Source organism: Notothenia rossii (genome assembly GCF_949606895.1).
Source record: "Notothenia rossii genome assembly, chromosome: 11".
Taxonomy (NCBI): Eukaryota; Metazoa; Chordata; class Actinopteri; order Perciformes; family Nototheniidae; genus Notothenia; species Notothenia rossii.
This window is the reverse complement of record NC_136910.1, coordinates 37,018,787-37,044,675: the sequence shown is the minus strand read 5'-3', so window position 1 is coordinate 37,044,675 and position 25,889 is coordinate 37,018,787. Positions and strand designations below refer to the sequence as shown.

General features: G+C 39.3%; 1 protein-coding gene across 1 annotated transcript in view; it reads left to right on the top strand.

The window, feature by feature from the left end:
* The window catches only part of LOC307025197 (uncharacterized protein), a 109,734-nt gene that overhangs the window by 7,103 nt on the left and 76,742 nt on the right, over positions 1 to 25,889 (top strand). The window contains exons 2-3 of the mRNA XM_079659822.1: positions 12,820 to 12,944; positions 19,084 to 19,213. Of these exons, the coding sequence (XP_079515948.1) occupies positions 12,820 to 12,944; positions 19,084 to 19,213 (255 nt within the window). The remainder of the gene's footprint in view (positions 1 to 12,819; positions 12,945 to 19,083; positions 19,214 to 25,889) is intronic.

Here is a 25,889-nt window from a genome sequence, read left to right as displayed (position 1 = left end):
AAAACCTATACAACTCACTAAAATATGAAGAATGCACTTTTGTTTTTCGTGAAACAGACTGGATTTTTTTCTGATTCTTTATGATATGGAATATATGCTGATGACCAGCAGCTTCTCAAGGTTTCTATGAATGATGTGAGTGTTGAAAGCAGCAACAACTAAATAGACAGTTTCTTCTTTTCCCAGCTTACGTAATTTTGCCATGGACTTTGACACCTCTGATGTCTTGCCTGTAGTATCTTCATAATACTCACATTGAATACTGCCACCTCTTTCAGACTTAGCAGATATGGTTCAGTGAGTCTACTTTCCTTTCAATGAGAGGTTGTCAGTGGCAGTGTGACATCTTAGCTATAAATGCAGCTTGTATCATCTAAACTAAAAAAATAAGCTTACCTTACTCTTGTGCATTTGCATCCTCTCTGTCTCTGTGTTACCTGCACTTGTGATGGGTGGCAGGCAAGCTCGTGGCATTTATTTGACTGCACGGCATTTCCGGAAAAGCTCTAGAGGAAGTTCAATAGCTGTCTCTGCATGTGGGCTTACCTTGTGGCCTTTTCCTGTAGCGTTGTGAGAGCAGAAAACAAGATGACGCTTTCCATCAGCAGTGCAGTGAATCCAGCCTCTCTAAATCTCTCAAAGCTGCTTGAGAGCATGCTGGTGTAGCCTGTGGCATGTAGACAGGCGGGATTTATGACTTACTATTTAAAATGGATGTATATCTTCCTGAGTGCTCCCTAAGTGGGTTATGATGGGTGCATATAATCTCTGATCATTGATTTTATTCCAATTTGACAGTTTTTGACAGTTGTACACTGTATTCAAAGTCAATTGCCCTATCAAATGGCATACCATTTGTAAGGAATTTTTTAAGATTTTTACTTCAGGGGAAAAGTGACAATGTATATCTTTATGTATTCAAGCTGCCATTTATTGTTTATTTTACTCTGTGGTGTAAGAATATCCAAGGATATTTTTCTATTTCATCTCATACAATGCATCATTTTTATTTATTTATCTGATCTCAATACAGCAGCAAGTAACATGTAGAAGATCTAGCCAGGTTGTGGTCTATATTTTCCAAATGATAAATGTCAATTTCATAAGATATTTTGTTGAGAAAGTATAGCTCATTTTAACCAGAATATACCTCCTTGAAAAGGTGTGATTTAGGTGAGCTGGCAGGCAAGAATCCATATTATGCGGGAGACTGTTATATGAAGGCAAGTCTTTATTTTTTTAGTAGTTGTGTGATGCCCATGAAGAAACCTTAAAATATTGTGGGGGAAATGTAGTTTATTGAATTTTGTATCCTTCAGTTTTATTCTCCACGGCTCAAGTCGTCTTGGTGGATCAACAAGGCATCCCACATACTCTTACATCTTCTGTGTTTGTGCTTCACTCTGTGTTGGATTACATCCTCTCTCCCACTTTTTTCACTCTATACATCGTCTTTGATCGCTGGAACAGGAAAGCAGGATTTTCAAACAAATGTTTGCGAGGCTTCTCCTCCAAACTTAAAATATTGATCTAAAACCATTAGGGGGCTTTGTATTTGCTCTATCAATACCTAATAGAAAGACTCTTTGGCAACTGGTGAAAGGTTAGGTTTGTTGTCATATTGTAGAGCCCAGTTATTGATTCAGGGGAATAAAATGCTAATATTGTGCAGCTATTGATCTCCCCTGGCCTCTCATGTAAAACACAGACGGGTGCAACACAGCATGGTTATAATTATATACAAATACAATGTGGCCATGCTTGTCATCCGGGTTAGATAAGAGTATCTGATTGGAACACTGCTTATCTTATACACACAGTGAGAAAAGGCACTTATCCATGACACTATGCTTTCACGGACACAGTCAGTGCACGCCTAGGCGAGTCCAATGAATGATCTATTGTCCCTTTCCACTGCAATTCATTTGAGCCTCATTAAAATGAGCTTGATTACATAACTGCCCTTCATTTAAAGGTAACAATGCCAAGAGAGCAGGCTAATGTGAAACTTAATCAAGCCCTCTTGTTTAATTTAAAAAGGACCTTGTTGCTTCAGGATAGAAACCATCCAATCCAAACACTTCTTACGTCATTTTTTAGTTTAGATTAAAAATGAGATGCAAAGTGAGTCATTCATGGATTTTTTACCCCATAAGGAATATTGACAAAGTAAATGAACCAGTCTAAACTTCTACAGTGGCAGCCTCATGTGGCCATTTCTGCATCTCCATGGATGGCTTCGGGAGAAAGGAAGGAATTACACATGAAGGTCAAATCCAAGTATTTCATATTAAATCCAAGTTTTTGGTTGTTTTTTTGACAAATTATCATGTCAGATAGAGACCATGCAAACAGACATTAAGGCCCTCCCATAGTGTGAACAAAGGTCTGGACACAAACAAGGGGCTTTAATTAAATACAAATATATTTGCTTTTTTACTCTTGATGTGTGTAGTATTATTATTGTCAAACATGTCACTCATAAATGTACACACAGCCAGGCCTATCATACAGTCTATGGTAGGGCAGCTCGATAATGGCAAAAATCATAATCTCAATTATTTGGGTCAATAATTGATAGCACAATTATTAAAAACGATTATCCATTTACTTTGAAAACATCCATTTATTGGAGAAAGAAAATGTGAACAGTACGTTTTTAAGAGTTGATTACCCTGAACTTTAAGTATAATTCAACTGAAAAACCAATAAAAAAGGAATAAAAATAAAATAAAAAAGTAATAATAATAATAAAATATTATCGTTTATTTAGATTACGTTGTTTTCGTAATCGTTGCAAGCCATAATCGTAATTGCGATTAAAATACGATTAATTGAGCAGCCCTAGTCTATGGTTCATATTTTATAACAGGAAATTCGGAAAACAAGGTAGCCTAGAATGAGCTAAATTAAGTATCTTGCTCTTTGATGGGTTTACAGCTGCCAACAAGCCCGGCTAATTGCAGCAGCAATACATTCATGTAATATAATAAGGATGTATATTATGAGTAAAGGTTGTGCCATTGGAATAGGTACAAATGGGGTGCACCACCCGGAGGGCTCATACCAGGTGACACGAATCAAACACACCCACTTTCCCGTGACCAAAACAGGTGGCTAGCTAGCATGCTAACTGCTATGTGCTGTGGATTATCCCGCGGGTTTCGGTGAGTTCAACCCATGGATGTATAATAAGAACTGGATACAGCGTGGGAGGCGGGGCCTCATTCATTCCTATGAGAGTTGCTCATAGAGAACCGCAGGGACGCGTCGTAAAACCCGGAAGTAAACTTCTTCCGGTTCCTTCGCGAAAAACCAATGCAAATTCTCCATAGGATTTTGGAAAATAGCTCGAAATAAGATCTGTGGTTGACACACATTTAAGAGAGGGATCACGTTTTGTTCAACCGGATAATCTCCACATGTCAACCCTACTTTTATAATTTTTGAATCATAAATCTAGTCGCCAAAAGCGAAATGCTAACGTTATGCTATCCAGAGGTGCCCAGTACGGGGGCAATGCTGGTAGATCGCGAGTCATTCATAAATTAAAAAAAATCCAGCTCCGTTAAAATAGACAAAACAGGTTTTGATCCCTCCTCCCTTGGCCTCCCTGCCACTTAATTCAGGAGTTGACTTGATTGACAGAGAAAGCGACCTATTGCTTTCCAGTCTGTTAACCCAGAATGCAAAGCGATACAAAATCAGTCAAGTGCCGGGAGAGACAAACAACAAAATGAGTGCGGGAACGAGCAAAAAGCTAAAGACATACCACTTCCACACAGAATGGGAGGGAGAATCTTTTTTTGTGATGTCACATTCAAAGGTTATTTGCCTTATTTGTAAAGCAAGCGTCGCTCTGCCAAAGAAAGGTAACGTGGAGAGGCATTATCGGAGTGTTCACAAGGCATATGACAGCGACTTCCCTCCGAGTAGCGAGTTGAGAAAGAGAAAGGTCATGTATTATTGCTACACAAACATTATCTCTTAGTCTAGTGTCGCCAACTCGTTTCTAACATGCAAAAAGACAAACAAATGCGTCTATGGTCGGTGTATTTTCTATCTTTCCAATCCAGAAGAGATCTCTCTCTCCCCCGTCTGTTTGCAAGGGGGCGGGGCAGTTTACACACACGCATCTGCTACATGCAGCAACACACGGAGGAGATGGTGGAGAGAAGCGCTCCTAAACATTTAGCAAAAGTGCACCACATTCAGACGGAGGAATGCACCGGGTTCGACTGTCTTTCTAGTAGCTCTGTAGCCCCATCCACGAGTAACGTTTCCACGTCAGGTGTTATGTATGCTAGCAGCAACACACGGAGTTAACTACATTATACAAACATGGGTTAATGATTAGAGGTAACTGAGTTATTTATTTTGTTAAAGTTTCAGCTATTCTGTTTCCAGTTCTGTCATCAGATTATTTAATAAGATTTGTTAAAACATTGTTGTTTCTTTTGATGTGAAATATTATTTATGTTAATTTTGTTCACAATTTGTTAAGTTAATTTAATAATATATGTATTTTTGAATCAAGTATTCATCTTTATTGTCTTCATTGTTAGTTTCCACATGCCTAAAACAACCTCAAACTAAATCTAAAAGTTGATGGCTAAATAAGAGCGTTTGAGAAATTGCGCAAGGCACACAGTAGTAGTCCGAATAGTCGATTAATCGTTTCATTAATCTATAGATTAATCGATAATCAAATTAGTCGTTTGTTGCAGCCCTATTGTAGTTATCCCATGTAAAAATAAAACGTGTTATTCAGCAACCCTTGCAATTTGGGATTTTATTTTTGGTTGGTAGACCTCGGTTAGCTGGTCATTTCAAAAGTAGCTCAACAGCCAAAAAAGTGTGGGCACCCCTGCTATAAACGAACTACAAGCCAGTACAGCAGCAGGGTCGCACGACTTCAACGTCACGCCAACTTAAGATCGTTTCAACTGACTTGCACTGAAACTGCATTTTGAACACTTTAAATATATTAACATTTTAAACTGTATACCCAGGTTATCTAGGCCCGTTTTGTTTAATGTATACCACGTTTATCTAGGCCCTTTTTGTTTTGTTTTATGTATACATGTCACACTTTGGGAAACGATATTTCGATATTTCTGGATGTATAACACATGTAGAATTTTTGACAATAAAGCTGAATTTGACTTTCGCATGCTTGCATATTTGAACAAAGCTTTTCATTTTAGCCACACTGAATTTAACTAGAGGTCATGGCTGTGTCAATTACCAGTCTGATATCGTTTTACAAAGATGACAAGAAGAGTGTAGATAGAGGAGAGAACCACTACAAGTCAGGACACGTTACAGTGCAGCCTAGATGAAGGTGTGCTTACCGGTGTTGTCAGGGCTAGCATGAGGGACAAGGTTTATAGTGTCGGTGAGTAGTGATAGCAAGAGTACCGTTAACCTTTTAAGACCGAGTTAATTTATTCACATTAATTCCCATCAACAAATCAATTGTATGTGTCACATGAAATCTTTATTAGGCAAGGCAAGGCAAGTTTATTTATATAGCACTTTTCAACACAAGGCAATTCAAAGTGCTTTACAAAAAATGAAAGACATTAAGAAAATGGCATTTAAAATCAGTCATTAAAAAGAAAAGCTAATAAAAGAAACATTAAAAGAAAAAAGACATGGATAAAAGTTACAGTGCAGTCTAAGATATGAATAGTTCAATTAAAAGCAGCGACAAAAAGAAAAGTCTTCAGCCTGGATTTAAAAGTAGTAAGAGTTGCAGCGGACCTGCAGGTTTCTGGGAGTTTGTTCCAGATATTTGGAGCATAATAACTGAACGCTGCTTCTCCATGTTTAGTTCTGACTCTGGGGACAGAAAGCTGACCAGTCCCTGAAGACCTGAGAGATCTGGATGGTTCATCATTTAGCAGGAGGTCGGAAATGCATTTTGGTCCTAAACCATTCAGTGCTTCATAAACAGCAGCAGTATTTTGAAATCTATTCTTTGACACACAGGAAGCCAGTGTAAAGACTTCAGAACTGGAGCAATGTGATCCTCTTTCTTGGTGGTGCTTTGGTGAGCACAATCTAGAGGGGAACAGCCAACACCAGTGTGATTTTGGTGACGTTGTGAACTCTCCTGGACAAAGTTGTAGGGGGGGTGCCAAATCTGGCAGGAGAAATACCCGCTCTGCTGAACATGTTATGTAGAGAACAGTGCAGATCTTCCCTATTGACACCAGGAAAAACCTAATATAAAATAAGGAGCATTAATAGTGTGATATAGGCACAGATATAAGATCAATAATACACTTTATTTTAGGGCACCTTTCAAAGCATTCAATGTCACCTTAAAATACAATAAAAAATAAAATATGAGTGGCATTACAAAACAAACATGTGTTGAGTAGGAAACCACAGAGGAAAATTACATTCAAAGGAGCAATTAAAGTGAGTGACATTATCTTTTAGGCTTGCTTGAAAATAACACAGTGTCTGGCATATGTTATATCATTACTGTCATATCATTGCTTACTATTCGTGGTTATCAGACACTTAAACAGAAATAGGACTAGGGGGAGAGTGGGGTAATTTGTGCCAAGAGGCAAGTATTGCCACCCCTGTTATCTAGAAAAACATAAAAGAAGTTGGTCATGTGACCACATATTTTTGAAGAGACATCCATTGCAATCATCCTGCAAAGAAGGGAGACACATGGCTTGAGAGGTAAGCACATTTAAGTTAAAAAAACAATTTTTTGCCCTCCAAAGTCAAATTTCTATGATCAAGGTTTTTTTGATTGCTGTGTTTGAACAATTTAGAGAACTTTGAAAACAGTTCACACATGTTTTAGTGCTTTAGTAAGCTACACCATGAGTCTATACAGTTAGCATGATGCTAGCTCAAAACAGCTGGGGGATGCATTTTTTTCAAAATGGTGGGCTTGGGGTGATTTGTGCCAAAGGGCCTGGGCGTAAGTTGTGCCAGTGGCACTATATATTACTTTATTGTATTTTATTGTTATTGTACATTGTATTCTTACATTTGATCACTAAAACTATGTGACTTTCTTAATTTTAGACCAAAATCCATCATGCCACGCAAATACAAAAGGAAGACAGACAGGGTTTCAACTCCTCTTGAGGAGTTGGAAAGAGCAGTGAAAGAGGTGCAACAGGGGAAGACCGTACGTCTTCTTCCCTTGCCAAAAGCCACATAAAGAAAAAAAACAATTGTAAGAAAGAAAGTGAAAACAAGAATCGTGACCGACACACCTGAGAAGATGGAGTTGGAGAAGGCTCACAAAGAAAATGAAGATAAAAAGGCTGAACAGGAAAAGAAAAAGAATGAAAGAGAGAAGAAAAGGGCTCTGAAAGCTGCAAATCAAACCAAAACAAAGAAGGAAACAGCTGTGTACAGTAGCTCAGAAGAAAGCTCCACCACCAATGATGAGGCAGAAGATGGCCTGGAGAAGACACACAGCAGAGAAAAGGAACGGGCTGAAAAGAAGAAAAGGAGTGGAAATAAGAAGGGGGCTCTGAAAGGGTCAAAACCAACCAAGCCCAAAAAGAAAGTGCTCTCCAGTAGCTCAGAAGAGAGTGACTTTCCGATTCCACTTAGCGATGCCACTCATTATGAGAGTTCAGATGTCCAGAGTGATGATGATGATGATGATGGTGACAAGGATCTGTCTGCTGGTGACTTTGTCATTGTGAAGTTTGCAGGTAAAAAATCCAAATCCTATAACTATGTTGGATTGGTGGAGAATGTTGAAGGTGACGAGATCAGTGCAAAGCTTCTGAAGCAAAGTTGTAAGAGGTCTGTTGATGGAAAACCCATCTTCACATTTAGAGAGAATGATGGAGTCATCCCTTGAGGTGATGTGCTCAAGAAACTACCCACACCACAAAAACTTGGTGGTACAGCCAGAAGGGAGTATAAGATCACATTCCCCTGCAGCATTGACAAGTGGAATGTTCAGTAGTAGGCCCGAATCTGTGAAGAGATTCAGATGCAGATGATTTGCAGACGATTAGGTGCTCATTTTGGAATTTTAATTTTGTTCTGAGTATGTGTTCATGTGGCGCTAGGCCTTGTTTAAGCAAATTGGAGACACCACAAAACTTGGTGGTACAGCCAGAAGGGAACAGAAGTTCATATTTCCCTGCAGCATTGGACAAGTAGGATGTTAGGTGTTCATAGGCCTTGTTATAGAAAAGTGGCCTTAGATGTTGTTACAACTTTAAATAAACATTAAATAAATAATTTTGTATTGAATTTGTCTTGCTTTTATATAGCATTATTGTTTGTGAGATTAAAATGATCTGTTTTACTTCAATTATCAATGGCACAATTTACCCCAGTGTATTGTCTCTAATGGCACAACTTACCCCGCACTGGGGGCAAGTTGTGCCACAAAACCACTTTTTTTTCTAAAGCTATATTTCTCAAACAGTTTATTTAAGATCCGAAGTGATTGTTCCCAGGGATGCACAACATCCTAAACTATATGTACATATTTTAGTTGGAGGCATTACTGTAATCCCCTTGCTTTAAAGGCCCTTTAAGTAAAAATTGGCACTACTTACCCCACTCTCCCCTACTGACAAATGACATATTATCCTGTCATTGTCCGTTCTGTAGGAAGGAGGAACATAGCAGAGTGGGACTACACTCAAAAACGGAAGTTTGTTCCAATACGAAGATTGTGATTATCTGAAAAGTGTCCTTAAAACGAGCCTCCTCGCAATTGTATGCACAGCCGTTTGCGGTTTAATCTGATGGGAAATATATCATTGAAAAGAGAGAAAAAAGCTTATTAAACTAGACGAACGCTCAATACAGGCGATGACGTCACGTTTGCGCGTCCCCGCGAACAGGGATACAATCTACGGCATAACACCGGCTCTTCCACAGAGTTTGCCGCTTGGTATGACTGCATTGAACTCAATGTTTGTCAACTTTTAGCAGAAAAGTGGGGCAGCGATATTATAGTTTGAGCAAAGAAGTACCAAGATTCACAGATTAGTCAAGTGAGTACAGAACTTTCACAAGTAAACATTTGCAAAGTAGCGTTGTGTGCGCTAGGGCAGTGAGAAATGTCAAATTGTTCCTGTAGGAGGCCTACGGTTTTTATTGGCATAAGGTTGCCATGTTGTCCTTTTTGGTGATGTTTTTTCAACTGTTACTATAAGGAGTGGGAGGTTGTTTTATATGTGTATCATTTGATAGAGTCCATGCTCTCTATGCTAAAGCTACGTACAGGCTTCTAGAAAATGAATGTATTTTAGATTTGCAATATTCCGTTTTTTCTTACTCCACATATTTGATTGTATTCTGTTTTATTTTTACTGGTGTATCTTAATTTCATCTATATTTTATGTAAATATTGCTATATTTTAATGTTATTATAGTTTTCTTAAAGTTTTCTTAGTTTTTTTGGTCCTTTTTTACAATTGATCTTCGTTGACTGTCTTTACTGTATGTGTTGACCTATTTGACCTACTGCCCTTTTCTGATTCTGCTTATTATTTATGATGGAATAAGCTGTGATCATAGAGTTAGTTGTCTTGCCTGATAGAGCCCAAGCCAGTAAAATGTCTGCAGAATGTTTCTATGGTGGAAATACAGTTTGTGTGTATATATTCACCTTGCCCACTACCCCAGAAAGCAGTGCCTGCAAAATATTGATAGACTGCAGAATACCTTTCATAAACCTTATCGATAAATAACCAAGGACATGAAGAAAAATCCATACAACTTATATCACATCAGCGAGTTGTCCTTGGCTCTGTCTGTCAAGCAGAGGCAATGGGTTCCATCAGAGAAATGGAGTACACTGCTACCACTGCTGTTTTCTTTATGGCCTTGGTCTTGCCAGTTTTTATTGTTGCCTTTTTTTATTATATTTGTCCTTTCTTCCTTTTGTTGTTGATGCTGCAACAGCTTTGTTGGTTAAGAGATTTACATTATGAGAGTACAAGACTCAGGGCTCATCTGTGAAGCAGATTCATCTCACCCCTTGCTTTATTTAAAGAAATGAAGTTACATATTGAGAAAGAAGTTGTCAAAACATTCCTTCATTTCCATATTTCTTGCTTTCCCACCTCTTATCTGTCCCACTCATAACTATTAATCTCGTAGAACGGATTCTCTGGAATGCATAATTTAATTAACACCAGGATGAACAACCTGTCTCTAAAGAAGCTCTGCTAAATGGAAAACTGTGTGTGTTTGACCTGCTCCTGTCCACAGCGTGACTGTAAGCTGATCAGAGGGATGCAGTATGTAATGGCTTTATCTGTGCGTGTGCTTGTGCATTAATGTGTTTGTGACACAGTCTAATGACTCCGCAATGAGGCTACCTGGGATAAGTCACCAAGGGAAAATGATCAAAAAGACACTAGTGACAGGGTCGTGAAACCTACCGTGAAAACACACGGAAACTAAACTAGAAACTGCACAAATGAAGAGTCTCTAAAAAACTATTTTTACAGATGTTACATGTCCAGGAACAAAAATGAAATCTCCAGTTTTAAAATTTGCTCCAAGAAGCACCAAAACTTTGGAGTATGAATTAGACAGGATTATGCCTCTGTGAATTATCTCAAGTACACCCACACTTTCAGTGATTTCTCCGCTGCTTTCCATCAAGTATGGCCCCATATATATTTCATGTTTTGTGCATCATATGATGAAACACATCGAGGCATCATGCAGGGAAGCTGCTCTGTATGGACTTCCCCTCTTAGCAGCACGAGCATCAATGTACAGCTCGCTCTGAGGCCCATAAACCACTAATTAGTCTCCAGCTGAACTGCACACCAACCGACAGCTGATAGACCTTGAAATGGTAAAGTGGATGTAAGGAGCGGTTAGAAAATACAAGTGCATTTCCACATTAAAAGTAAGACTGCACAATCAATTGAAATTTGATCAGAAATCCTAATCATAGTTAATGCAATATTTTGTAAAGGCCAAATATGTGAAAAATATATGAGGTATTGTGGAGCTGCAGAGAAGTCACAATCTACTATTGGTATTCATTTTTATATAATTTTAATACATTTTAATACATTGTACATTGTAAATAATGTTTCCAAAGGGATAATTCCCTATTATTGTGAAATCATATCTCAATTGCAATATCATTCCAAATGATCTAAATAGTCGTCCAAAGGAAGCTCAAAACATATTAAATAAAAACTTAAACAATATTTTTGTATAATGCAGTTGAAACTTAAAAAGCACTTATTCACCTGTCCCAAATTAAAGGGCAAAACCCCACCTACTGTACAGGTTAGTATTATTATCATGAATCACAATAAAATATAATAATTGAAACATAAACCTCAACACGGGGTATTCCATAACATGCTTAGCATATTATAATGACACAAAAAGGGCATTATGTCCCTGACGATTTTAAATAACATACATTTGCATAATAGCTTCAGCAGTGGATGTTACATGTTTGAGTTTATCCATCAGAAAATGTTTTTTTTTACCCTATGCACTGCAGTGTGAGGAGAGAACACTAGATATGCTAATAAGGATTCCTCCTCAAAGCAGATCTGTAATGAAACTATTGGATTACGCTCTGTGCTGATTGATGTAGCTCAGTGTCTCTGGAACAGTAACCCATGTGTAAGAATTTATGGATCGTGTTTCCTGTGTGAAAAAGCATACGATTGCTTTTCTGAGATTTATGTCACTTCATCACTGGAGATGCAGGAGGATCCAATGTATGCCTGTCTCTCTTCCTTTATATGCATACTTCCTTCACCTGACATCCACAGAATGGTTGAAATGAAAGGAGTGCAGCAGTCATTATTTCAGTGGCGTTTCTCAACAAGAACATGATTATTGTGTTCTCTGAGTAAAACGGTTGTTTACACGTTTACATAAGTTGAAAAGCAGTTCTCAGGAGCACAACAACTCTATTATTCACCCCTTTCTCGCTACTTCATCCATATATTGTTTTATAGGATATTACTATAAAACCTGATACAATGTATTGCAAATTGGACAAACATGTAAGCTATTCCTTTATTTCTATCTCTACCTTCACTAGGGTTGCAAAATTCTTTGAATTTTCAAAGATGGAAACTTTCCACGGGAATGAACGGGAAATTTTTACGGGAATAAACTGGCAATTTTCAAAATTGAAGGTTGGCTCTTCATAGGGAACTTAAATATAGTTGGGGAAAGTATATTTTAGCATAATCTTGACTAAAACAAACAGATGCACTTGAATATCCATGCCATAGGACACGGCTAGTGAGACCACACAAAGGTTTGCAACAGGCTCACAAATGTGAGAGTGGAAAAACTGGTTGGCATTCGGGCAAACCTAAGGCTCTGTGAGCCTGACACAGAGCCATCCTCAACAAGGCTGGACAGTGACACTGAAGAGGAAGACTCAGAGTTGGATGTTGATGAGGACTTTTTGGAGGGAGAAGGGCTCTTTTCATTTAACATTTTGAATTGGACTTTGTGGGGATTTTTGGATGGGGGTGCATTTTTGTTCATTTTTGAATGAGTGGGGTTGGGGGGGATGAGTAATATTTAACTCAACATTCCTGTTTTCGTTCTTCAATGAAACAAATAATTGTTCAATAAAATAATTTAAACCGTTTTCTGTTCTACTTAACTTTCTTTTTTTTTTAAATATCTGTTGAAATTTCATGTTTTTTTGTTTAATTTAGCATCGAATATTTCCAAAATTCCCCAGCTTAACTTCCCATGGAAACTTTCCGGAAATTTACCGGAAACTTTCCGCCCCTTTGCAACCCTAATCTTCACACCTGATGTATTCCTTTGTGTGATTCTCTTTTCTAGACGTGCAGTGTCCGTCGAGGTATTGGATGTCGCGCGGCCACTCCTATGAAGAGCCGAGTGTGTGGAACCCGAAGTACTGCGTGGTTGGTGACGGTCAGATGCTGCTACTGAACGAGGAGGAGGTGGTGAGAGCAGACAGTGCTATCTGTTGTCTGTCATGTCCAACTGTGTCACCATTGTTATCCTCGTCTGTTCCTCTTCATCCTTTCTGTCCTTGTCAATGTAATCACATTTGCTTCTGCTTTTTACTGATAATAATATCAAGCTTTATTTGTATAGCACTTTTCATGCATAGGATGCAGCCCAAAGTGCTTGAACAATGTGGCACTTAACAGAACAAGGACTACAATTTTTAGATAAACATACAGGTTATGATACATATAATATCAATAGTTCAAGGAAGTAAGATAGGCAAAATAATAAATACAATTCAGATAACCCACTCACCCCCAAAGTAAAAGCACTTCCCCCCCAGCCATTTCTTCACATCGCAAACATTTCCTTACTCTTTCAAATTCATTCAAATATTATTGTATATGTTACATTTTATTTTGAAAGTCAGTTTTTAATTACCGTAACACATTAGTGAATGAAGGAACTTTTAAGCAAAACTTAATTAAACTGCTTAGACTTAGGCTACAAGGACTTTTAGTATATAAAGTTATACAATAACATTATATATCCAATGTTGCAACTGTCATGAAACCTAATTCCCCCCTGGAATTAATAAAGTATTTTCGTTGATTGATTTATTGATTATTTTCCTAATACAGAAATTATATTGTCAGTTTAAATGTGTCAGAATATAAAGGCAAATCTAGGTTTGAAGCTAATAAAGGCGTCACCTGTTAGATAGTCTGCCCGTTATTGAGGACTCTCAGTTTATTTTTGACATCAAAAAAGGTCCTGCTGGGCGGACTGGGGGGGAAAAAGTGGCCTGAGGATTAATTGACAGACATGCCCACTTAATGCGCGGCATGTATCGGCCGGCCGGCGACGAAAGTACAGTATGTTACTTAACAAAAAACCCTATGCATTTTATGTTATTTTGGACAATTATTAATATAGTAATCACAATACCTGAGCCCTTGAGTTGCCTAGAGCAAAATAGTTAGCATATATTTAGTGATTTTAATGTTAACAGATCATTGATGCAATAACATTTTGACCCAATTTTCCTGACTTGACACATGGAATAAAACATGGGCATAGGAAGCATCCTCAATGTGGCTGAGACAATTTAACAGAGGGTGTGGGCAGGTGGTGGACCTCACCTCCTCTATGGGGGTCCGGGGGGCAAGCTCCCCCGGGAAGATTTTTTTTAAATGTTGAAGTTAAATGCATCAATCTGGTGCACTTTGAGAGCAAAATTAGGGACTAAATCTATGGCAGTCAGTAGGGGCTTGGACTGTGAGCCGTAGGGTCGCCGGTTCAAGTCCCCGACCAGACCTACATTTGGAGTGTGGACTGCTACTTGGAGAGGTCCCAGTTCACCTCCTGCCCCGCCGTGGTGCCCTTGAGCAAGGCACGGGACATCCCCCTTCCCCCCTCACTCCCATTGCTCCCCGGGCGCTGTACAATAGCTGCCCACTGCTCCTAGTACTAGAGTCCTGGTACTAGGATGGGTTAAAAGCAGAGAACACATTTCACTGTGTGTGCTGTGTGCTCTGCATATGTGACCATTAAAGAGGGTTTCATCCCTCCCAATTCTTCTTCTTCTTCTTCAACACCCATGTAAAACAGAACTGTAAACACATTTACTTTTTCTTTCAACTTTTATTTGAACAGTAAGTGGAGGCAAAAGTGACTGCACCCAAAACAATAAACCTGCTAGCTAACTAGCCTAAACTCAGTAACAGAATGTGGGCAACACGTTCTTCTCCACAGCCGTGCGACCTCTGAGTCAGACGTCACTTCCCCCTTTTCTATCCTACGGGTACAGCCGTACAGACACTCCCCCTGAACCCTGTTTCCCTGCGAAATCCCCCCCCACCTCCCCTATGCAAGCCCCTCCCTCTGAACCCAGGGCTCGTATACAGTATACTGTATACACAATCTATCCAAAAACGCCTTTGCGCTTTGGAGCTTGTTTATCCATCTGTAAGCAACTGCCAGCTAGGTCTCTCAGTCACTCACTCCTGATCGTTCAGTGCGCAGTGACAGCTGCTACGGGCCTAATGTGTGAAATTGAAACTGATAGATAGAACAAAGGTAACCTATCAAAACGGCCCGGCTGGGACGGAACACTTACAAATGTGGGCCGGTAGGATTCATGATTTTTTTTTTTTACATTTTTTTTTTTTTTTTTTTTGGCCCTCTGGGGAAACTCCCGGTATTCCCAATGGCCAGTCCACCCCTGCTCAGTATGCATCTTGTTGTAGATCTTTGCAACAAAAACAAACCTATTTCTTTACGTTTTAAAGATTACTATCAGCTGGCATCAGGTATTTTGTTGGCCTTTTAAATAATATATGTCAGGCTTAAAGACTATTGTGATGTATCTACTTGGAGAAACACGAGCTCCTGGCTGAACCTCTGTTCTGTGAGAGTGTACATTTAAATTCATCCCCCAGCAGAGACTACCTGTAGGCAGGTTCATGCAGAGTGTGGCTCTCATACCTCATTCACACCAACGCAACTCCGGTTCAAGCTCCGTGCTAGAGCTTTTCAGGTTCAGAACCGGTTCTTCGGTTTAGCTCCGGCTCTTTTCACACTGCCCAGAGTCTGACTGTTGCTGCGTCATCGCGTCATCATTTGCGTCATGACGTAACCGTTTGCGTGCCTGCTTCATAAAGCCAAACCGTGCGGAAACCCCTCACAGCTGACAACGACAACAACAACAATGGCCGATTGTGCTCCAGCTTCCGCTGTACCTCTTCAGAAGACCAGATTCCCAGTAAGTAGCTGGTCTCTTCAGTGGACTACTGCTGCTTGTTAAGTTTCTCCATTGTTTGGTACAAACTGGATAAAACGCCGGCTTTTTGTTGTTGTTCAGGAGTTGATCCCGCCCCTGCCCTTGCCCCCGCCTCGACGTAAGCGTGACGTATGCGGTGCTTTTGCTCTAGCCGGACAATTTTTTGGTGCTTGAAACGAACCGGATACGGAGCTAAGAGGCTGCTCCGCTGCGGTGTGAAGAAGAAAACCCGGTGCTTTTCAAGCTCCAGCTCCGAACCGGCCCTGAAACACCGTTGGTCTGAATCAGGTATCTGACTGCCAACAAGTTAGGAGTCAGCAGGGTTCCAAATTATTCATTATATCATGTCCTGTTTTAATAACTTTCTGTGAACTCATTTTCAAGGCTCCCTCATACCCTATATACACATCTTTACCTATTGTGGCGTGTTATGTGGATATTTACAAGCAGTGATACAGACTAACCTAAAACCTATAGTACATACAAACATGTCTGCTTGAACTGAAAAGACACATTTGGCTTCATTTTTTCTGTGTTTTTACTGAGGTATGCCAAGCTGAAAGGGAGCAATAATTGCAGGGAGGAATAATTTGAATCAACCGGCTGACAGCCTTCCTGCTCTAGTGCTTTTTGTTTCACAGCAGCAAAGAATAACAGCTTTTAAATGCATCCATCTAGAGACCCGGGCTCTGAAAGGTTATCTCTCACTCGGCTGGCTTTCTGTGATGTCTGCAAACTGCAGGTCAGGATCATGAAATACAGTTTTATAATGGCTGGCTAAAGATCAAGGTGGGATGATATAAACAATTTTGAGCAGAAGATGTCAGAGCAACAACTTCTATATTGTATAACGTTTATGTCCACCTGTGTTGTCTTGAGTATCAGGTTTTCAGATATTTCAGAAACTCTTCACAAAGTATTGATGCAGCCTCAGAAGTTCTTTGGTGTTTCTTTTTGATGATGCCACAAGAAATTAGTCGGAAGCGTAAAACACTCAAACAAATCCTTTTTATTTTTTGTTGTGGATGTGATGCAATGTTCCCGATGTAACATGCCAAAAAGAATATTTAAAATACATTTGAATAATTCAGATTTAGCCACAAATAAACATTAAGTAGAGTTTTTGTGCGTCTTGTCGACATATTTATTCCTTTATGCGCTGAGCTTAATGGTGATTTAGTTAAAAAAAAAAATGCATTGAAAGGATTTAGGTAAATGCTTCTTTTAAAACTCCATAAATTAATTATTTAAAAAACATTTAAAAAGCATAATAGTTTTGATTGAATTTCATTGTAGGTATTTAAAGTGCACAACCTTTATTTTCTTTATTCCTCTGATCCGTCATAGTTTGCAGACTTTTTTGTTGATTCTTTTTTTTCTCTTTTTCAGTAAATTTCTTTGTAATGTCATTTTTGGATGACTTTGTAAATTAGGCGACTAGGCTTTTAGCATCCGCATTGTTATCATAAGACAAAAGATGCTCCTCAAACACAGAGACAAAAATAAGGAATTACGAGAGAATGCAAAACGTGATAAAACAGATAACTCAGATCTCAACATTCAGCTAAGTGTGGCATCTTTTCAGCGCTCCAATAAGAAGGTAATGAAACTGAGAGAAAGGTGTGATGCCAGAGGGGTTGGGACTTTTCTCATTTTCAACTCGTTGAAGCCTTCAGTCGTTTCTCACATAAAAGAGTGAAGATGTTCAGCTCATTACTCTCATCTACATTCCTAAAGATGCACTTGACTGCCAATAGAGGGGGCTCATGATTAAAGACAAAGACAGTTTAGCTTGTGTACAGAATTCCTGCTGGATTGAGCGTACTTCCAAAGGCCTACAAGTAGGGCTGCACGATATTGGAAAACACTGACATCGCGATATTTTCTTCCCCTGCAATACATATTGCGATATGAAAAAATACAGGAATTGAAGAAAAGACAGTTTTTTTTTTCCGCAAACCATCCTTTCTTGAACTTTAATTCTATACAATTGGTATTTTTTGAACTATAGTGAACCGGATGAAGGATTTTAGTCACGGACGTCTGGATCTTAAGTTATCAGAGCAACAAGCTGAGCTAGCTCGGTTATGCTGCTGTGATCTGATCAAGAATGATTGTGATTGGTGGTTTGCTGTGCGTGCAGAGCCTGCATGTCACTCACTCAAGTACCCCTGACATGAGAGCCACGCAAGTTTTCCTTTTGTGGCAAGCAGCAAAAGAATTGTAACATGACGTGTTTGAGTTCATTTGCCTACTTAATCTTGCACGTCCTGCGATGTCAATATGCGCATATCGCGATTATCGTCACGACACGATATATCGTGCAGCCCTACCTACAAGTGGGCTTAGCCATACTGTTTAAACATGTCCTGATGTCAATGTGTCTTCATCTAATGAGCCGAGAGTGAAAAGATACAACTCTGTTTCCTATTTACAATAATTTTCTTTAGTACATTTAGAAAATGACTTCTCATAATTGTAATTTATTTAAAATGTGTATAGCTTTTAGTTAGTCACTACCTAATTTTTAGGTGCCTTTTACTCCTGTAAATTCATATTTAAGTCGTTTTTAATCACCCTTAGTCGTAGTAGTGTAAAACTTGGTCGAGCTAAGTGTTCCTAGAATCCCTGACATGAATGAAAATGATGCAGGGAATAATATGACTCAAATTACAGCTCTCATTGCTTAGTCATCATGCCTCAGACCTCCAGACGTTGTCTTTACGTCAGAGGAGGTTTCAGTAAGAACGGTACTTAAAGCCAAAGGTGAAGGTGAAGTGAAGAGACGTAGAGAGATAAACAGACGGACATGGAGAGCCAGACAGATGGTTGAGAGGTGTGAGGATGTTCGATAAACCATTATCACTCCTTCTGGAGGGCTTCAGGCCCTTTCCCTTTCCCTTTCCCTTCCAGGCGCCACTCTCTCAACACGACCATCCCTTTGCTTTTGTCTGTTTAATCTTCTGAAACCAAACACTTGGTATGCCAGCTATAGGCAGATATGGCCTGACACGGACTGATGTGCTGCTAATGCCTGCTTTGTTTTATCCAATGACAACTCATTAATCAGGAGCTCTTCAGCTATTGTGTGCTTTTGGCCTAACACAGCTTTCAACATGGTGACCAGAATAACCACAAGAACGTAGATAAGGAGCCTCAGCAGCTATTGTCTGTGCATATCTTACATTTCTTGCAGGCGCCATTTTTCATTTGGTTAGCCTTCATTCTTCTGTATCTTCTCTGTGTGCTCACTTTGTATCTATGCTTTGTTGAATTTCCTCAGTCTTTTATCTGTCTTGAATTCTTTGTTCTATGTCTCTGTCTCCTTCTCCTCCCTCTCTCTGTCTTAGCAGATCCGTTCCTTGTTTTCGCAGGAGAGGCGCCCCGCGTCATGCAAGGTCCATCTCCTGCGCCGCACCATCAGCGTTCCTGTGGAAACTCACTTTCCAGAATACCACAGCCAGCTGTCCACGGAGAGCGGTGAGTCGCCTGAAGGCATACCTCTGCAGTGATTAGGACGCGCGCACACACACACGCGCACACGCACACGCACTCGCACTCGCACTCATACACACTCACATACAATCTCTGGATTACGTTCTTTGAAACCATACCATTAAATAGGAAGGAAAAAATAATATATTTGGTGATTTGGTGGACATTATTATTATTATTATTGTTGATATTATTATTAAGGACCATGCATACAAATATTATAATCTCAAAATTGGATACTTTTTGTTGTTGTTGACAGATTAAAATATAGTGTATTATACCTGAGGCCTGTACTACAAAGCAGGAGTTTTGCTTAGCCGGCTAACTTCAGGGAAAACTCGGGGTTTCCGGTCCTACAACGCTGGTTCTCTTTTTAGCAGGCTAGATCTCCATGGTAACTTATGCTGAGCTCAACTCAGTGAAAGCACTGCCTGCTGACCAATCAGAGCTCAGTGTGCGGAGTTTAAAGCGATCAAGTCATATTACAGGAGAAAGGAAATACAGAAAAACTGCAGTTGCAGGAAAGACGGCCGGCAAAAATCACCGACTGTGTGAACGTGAACATTAATAGAATATCACCTCCCATCTTCAGAGCAATCTGACTATTATAACATTAGCGTTAAGAAAGCTTACTTAAATATCTGCCACAACATAAGTAACCGGATCAAAGTAACATTAAGTACAGTCCACGACATATCACATCATAATGTATCATATATTTCCTTATCTGAGTCAGCTGAGCCGTATCTGGCCGTGCAACACTCACAGTGTCACATACTGTATACAGAAGTATTATTTTAAGCAACACATTAAGTTGACGAAACACTCGAGTCAAATGTAATTTAAAGTCAGATCCACTCGTGTCGTAGACGGGGCAGTGATATCATAAACCTTAATGTACGCATTCAAACACTTTTTCTGTTACCAGTTGTATTCACCTTGCAGGTGCAGCTATGTGGCTTTTATCCTGGATAAAGTGTTTAAGGCATGGATGTTTAAAGTTGAACTTCTTCATATGTCTAATATTATAGTTGACTTTTGATTCAGGAAGTATGACGCGCTGCGCTGTCAGTACACTTCTCCATGTTTGTGATTGGTCGAATGCTCCAAATACCACCCCTTTCATGTGAACAAGCACATAACTAGATAGGGCACGGCTGGATTGAGCGATCCACTTGATAACCGGCGTCGTAGTACCGTTTAGCGAGAGCGCGTATGTTTTGGATTAGGCCAACCGGCTAACTCAAACATATCCAGGTTAGGTTGAACCAGCTTCGTAGTACAGGCCTCTGCAGTCCCTGGACAGGTACACACACAACAATCAACAAACTCTTAAAACATTACATAGTCTCTTTTATGCTAACAATTATTAAACAAATCACAGCCAAAAAAAAGGTATAAATACCTATATTAATATAACAATAAATATAACAATATAACAATTTATGAACATTCCTAAATGCAACATTTATTATAATCGTAACCTTGGTGAATGAGTGGTGTTTTTCTTAGTTTTTTGCTTCTAAATTATCTCCTAAAGTCAAACTGAAGCAGTCATATGCAGATGCTTATGTGTTATGCAAAGGTCAAATGAAACCGAAGAGAAGCACTTCTTTCTCCTTCACAGTGATATAACCAGTTAAACACTCGCACATGGAAGTGAGCCGTGCATTGCTCACATGCCTGGGGAAATAGTTGATACCCTTGAATTCTCCCTCATATCCACTAGATGGAGAGCTTGCTGCTTCAAATCCCTTCACTGCACATGTAATGCTTCTTCTTCCTAACCACTCACACAGAAACTGAAAAGGGGTTTGGTCTTCTTTAAACAGCAGATGGCTTTGGCGCCTTCCTTGTTGCTTTTTGTGACAGTATAGTACGTGTAATATTATTACTTTCTGGATGGGCCAGTTCATGTGTCTACGGAAAAGATGGAGCAGCTCAGTTTAAAACGGTGAAGTCTGTGGATGTGTCTGTAAGGAGAATCAGTCAAAATGAAACAGTAGGTGGCACTGAGGTTTGACATTAAAGTGTTTGTATCCCACGGTTACTGTTGCTGGGTTGTTGGCTGGCATGCAACCTATTATAGTCCACCTTTTAAATCAGTGTGCTGAGTGGTTGTTTAGTTTAAGTGCTTGGACATGATGTCATTACAAGTTTACAGTACAATACAGAACATTAAGTTTAGGCTTAATTAAGTTGAGTCATTTCGTGACTGAGGTGTTGTTGCCCTCTATCCCTGAGACATTGTCAATGGAACAGAAAGCTTTTTAGTTTGGCTTGTTCTGGGATCAGAGCTTTCTGTAGAACCTCCAGGCCTAGGAGTTTTTACAAAGATGTGATTCATTAGTGTTTACTTTACCAACCTTTGACCATGAGAGGGAGCCATTTTGTTCAAAGCATTTACAAAGTTATTTTTCATCCTTTAATTCACCTTATTCCCAACCAAGTTGTCCAAACCACCCGAGTTAAAGGGTGTATTTATTAATTTATATATACAGTTGGCCTAAATCTTAGTGTTTCACAACCACTAAAATGATCAAATGTATTTACAAGAATATGTGTTCCTCATGTGAGGTTCTTTAAGGTTAACTGGGCCTCTTGATGCATTTTTGTTCATGGCCCAAAAGCTTTTTATTGCAATTGGTTTTGTAAATCTTTCTCTATCTATCATACTCTTTACCTTTCAAATGAAAGATGACGATGACGAGCAGACGTGTCCTTCCATCTTCTCAAAGTCATGGCTCTAACCCAGCATTATCTGCATAGCACATATTTGACTTTTAACAAGGACAGGGACGATCATGCTGAAATAGTTCATTGCCAAATCACACAAACACAAAATGAGAGGAGTAAGCAAAGGGACGTTTTATAATATGTGTGTCTTTTTTGTAGTCTACCGATACAGATGATGACATGATGATGAAAAACAGGGCACATAGATGCATCATTTCACATGATCTGTGATTATAATGATTTTGTTTATCTGAGAAGAGACAGAGGCTTAAAGAATAAACACAGTCTGCCAGCTCGTTCCATAATCACAGGGTACATTTGTAACTGCCAATGATACTTTTTTTTGTTCCATGATGATGAGGTAGCATTATTTCTGAATTGCTGATTCATGTTTCCATATTCAAGCCAAATATTTCTGCATGTTAGCTTTAATATATTACATTAATAAAATGCTATAGTGGATGTATCAGGCATGATTTTGTACTATTCTGCCACCTTTTAAGCTACTGAGCATAGCAATACATTATAAATTCATATTCACATGTTACAAATATACATTTACAAGGCATGAAATCCCCTTTAATTAGATGCATACTTTATAATGTGCTTTATGTTAGCATTGGTGGGTTGGCTCATATAATGCTGGAGCTTCATTAAAACACTCTTTGCTAAATATTTGTTCACAGGGACACCATGGAGTGCCTCTTTGAATATCACATTGACAGTTGTTGTTGAATCTATCCCTGAAAACCAAACAGTACTACATGTTGGAGTCCTCACTTCAATGACTGATCTTTAGAGTTTCACTTGTGCCTGTGCATATACATGGTTTTTTAAATCTCATTCAACACTCCTCGAGCCAATCTTTTCATAAATTATTCATTTGCGTAGGCCCCTCCTACTCTTGTCCTTGTGTGACTCGGGCTTTTAATATGCAAAATGATGAATAAAAACTATAGGTTACTTACGTAACCCCAGTTCTCAGAGTAACATGAAGTGAGATGTCTCACTATGGCAGGGGTTCCCAAACTTTTTCAGCATGAGACCCAAAACAGAAATGTTGTGGTCCTAAGGGACCCAAGCTCAAAAAATGTCATGATTTTCCATAATATCTACAGTTATAAACAAAGAATGCAACACACCATGAATTTTTAAAATGTAAATGAAAATATTTATTTAATTATAAAAGTGCATCGCAGCAATTAGGTTTATCACCATAACAACCTTCCCTTTGAGCTTGCCCAGGAAAAATAAGGATCAAAGCAGAAACACGAAACATGGGACGTGCAGTCAAGTATATACAGTACAAATTTCAATTATACAATTTTCAAAAGTGCAATATTAAGTTTGTCGCTAGCTCAAAAACTATATACACACCATTTTAAACTATTTTAAATGAACAAAGAACAAACATGTTGTAAACAGAAAGGGACAAAACACTAACTGAAGTGCAGTCAAGTGTATTCAGTACATCACAGATGAAACAAAATTTAAATGATCAGAAGTGCAACATTAAGTTTGTCACTAGATCAAAAACTATGTACACACATTTTTTAAACACTTTTAAATGAACAGAGCTGTTTTAAAACACTCTGAGAGACAAAGAAACTCCAACACTTGGCAACTGACTAACTTTTTTTTTGTGGAGGCTGACTTGATATGATGCCCTCAGTGCCCCTCTGTTCCCTTTGAATGCCTAAAAATAACAGAGAAGATATTATCATTAACATTTCTGGGTTATTGGGTGATTTTTAATACCAGCCGGCGTACGCTGTATACCCAATGTGGACCTGGCAACCGCATTTATAGCGCATTACATTACATGTTACTTGTTAGACGCTTTTATCCAAAGCGACTTACATACTCAATACTGTGGGGAATCCCCACAGAGGGATTTTGAGAGGGTTGTTGCACAAAAGACCCAAGCGCGCACAGAAGAAATCTGAGAGCAGACATTTCACGAGCGCACAGAAACAGCCTGAGTGTGAGAAGAAGGTTTTAAGCTGGAACACAGGAAACCTGTAAGCGCAGCAATATATCTGAGTGCAAGCGTACAGTTTGAGCAGAAGCAGAGCAAATCTAAGCGCAAGCAGGCACTACTTGAGTGTGAGGACAGGGTTTGAGGGAAAGAAATACATAAATAGGGTTGCCAGAAACTGACCATGATCAAAATCGATTATTCTGCAGCCCTGGCGAATAATAATCGATTATTCGACCGACCGACCGGATCCCACCCCCCCAAAAAAAAACTCAGACAAAAGGAATTCCGTTGTTTTCTTTACTGGAACATGTTTAACAGTACAAACAAAATAAACGACAACTAAACCAACATCAACATGATGCAGCTCCTTGAACTCTTTTTACCTGCCGCTTTGTTCATGTTTAGTCGCACATGTGAGGGAGAGGGGGGGTGGGGGCGGGGTCGGTGTGTAGTGTGCTGCAGCAGCAGTCTGCTCTGCAAGCAGGCTTCCTCCAAGTTTACAGTAAAACAAACTGGTGGTGTGAACAATGGCCATTTACAATTATTAATACTATTACTATTATTAGCATTAGTCTATAATTTGGTTGAAACTAAGCCAGAAAAAAAACAATACATAAATAATAATAAAAAAATATATAAATAAAATCGATTTTTAAAAATAATATTCGATTATGGAGACTGTAACGAATATTCGAATAATCGAATAATCACTGGCATTCCTCTTCTGAACATGAAATCAATAAAGTATGCTCTCAAATTTAAAGACCACGCTCTTGAATAAAGATAGGGAATAACCCCCATATGTATTCCTATGTGCATCACACTGCAGCAGTCACGTCCGTGCGGCTGATACTTTCTCTCGCTTTCCTTCTCATACTGCCTGTCACTTTCCCTCTAATCTTCCTGTGGTTATTGTTTCTCTGTTTTTCTCCCGGCCGTTTTAAAAACATTTCAGGCTAGTAAAAGTTGAAACAACGTTCTGTGCCGCTGCAGAATGTAGTGGACGCGTGAGAGCGCGCAGCTGGCGGTCCGCTCCGGGGCTCAGTCTGCATTTCATCCAACTTTGCATTAACGAAACAATTTCACAACAGACCCTGACAAACTCACAAAAACACAAAACAAATGATTAAAATGAGTGACTTACTTTTCCGCCGTCAAAACACTGCTTCTTGAAAGACTCTTCTTTGCAGATGAAAAAATCCTTCGATTTGTCCCGATGCAGAGGATGTTTTGTTTGGAGATGCAGGTCCAATTTATTCATTTTCAAGCTTTCGTTACTGAGCACCTCTCCACATAAAACACACTGAGGCCGCTCCTGTCCAACAGCTTTTGTGAAGCCAACGTTTAAAAATTCCTCTTTGTATCGTCTTTTTGCAATCACGTACTATCGGGATTCATCAACAGACAATAAACAGACAGCGCGAGAACTTTCGCGGGGGACGCGTCAGAGCTGATACAAATAGAATCTTTTATTTTTACTTTATTTTTATTTAGAAAATTAAATCATTCAATATACAATGCTATATTGCATAATTTCATTTTCAAAATAAAAAATAAAATACAAAAATTATTAAAAAAATTGTATTTGCAACGCAGCCATCAGCTCTGACGCTGTGTGTGTAGCAATGCATTTAACTGGCGACCGTCGCGACCCTGAGTTTGGGAAAGGCTGCACTATGGGATGCGCCTCAACGCGTATGCAAACATAAGCATCAATCTCATTACGCCAATCCTGATTGGCTGGTGATCTTGACGTCTACGTCAGGGAATCCACCCACCCTTTAAGTAGCTTGCGCTACGTCGCAGCGTCATTCAAAATAAGCACCTCTTCTCGCTTCGCCTTAGCAAGAAGGGCCGTCTGGTGAGACCTCTCACTTCATGTTACTCTGAGAACTGGGGTTACGTAAGTAACCTATAGTTCTCATTCATAACACTCCGTTCGAT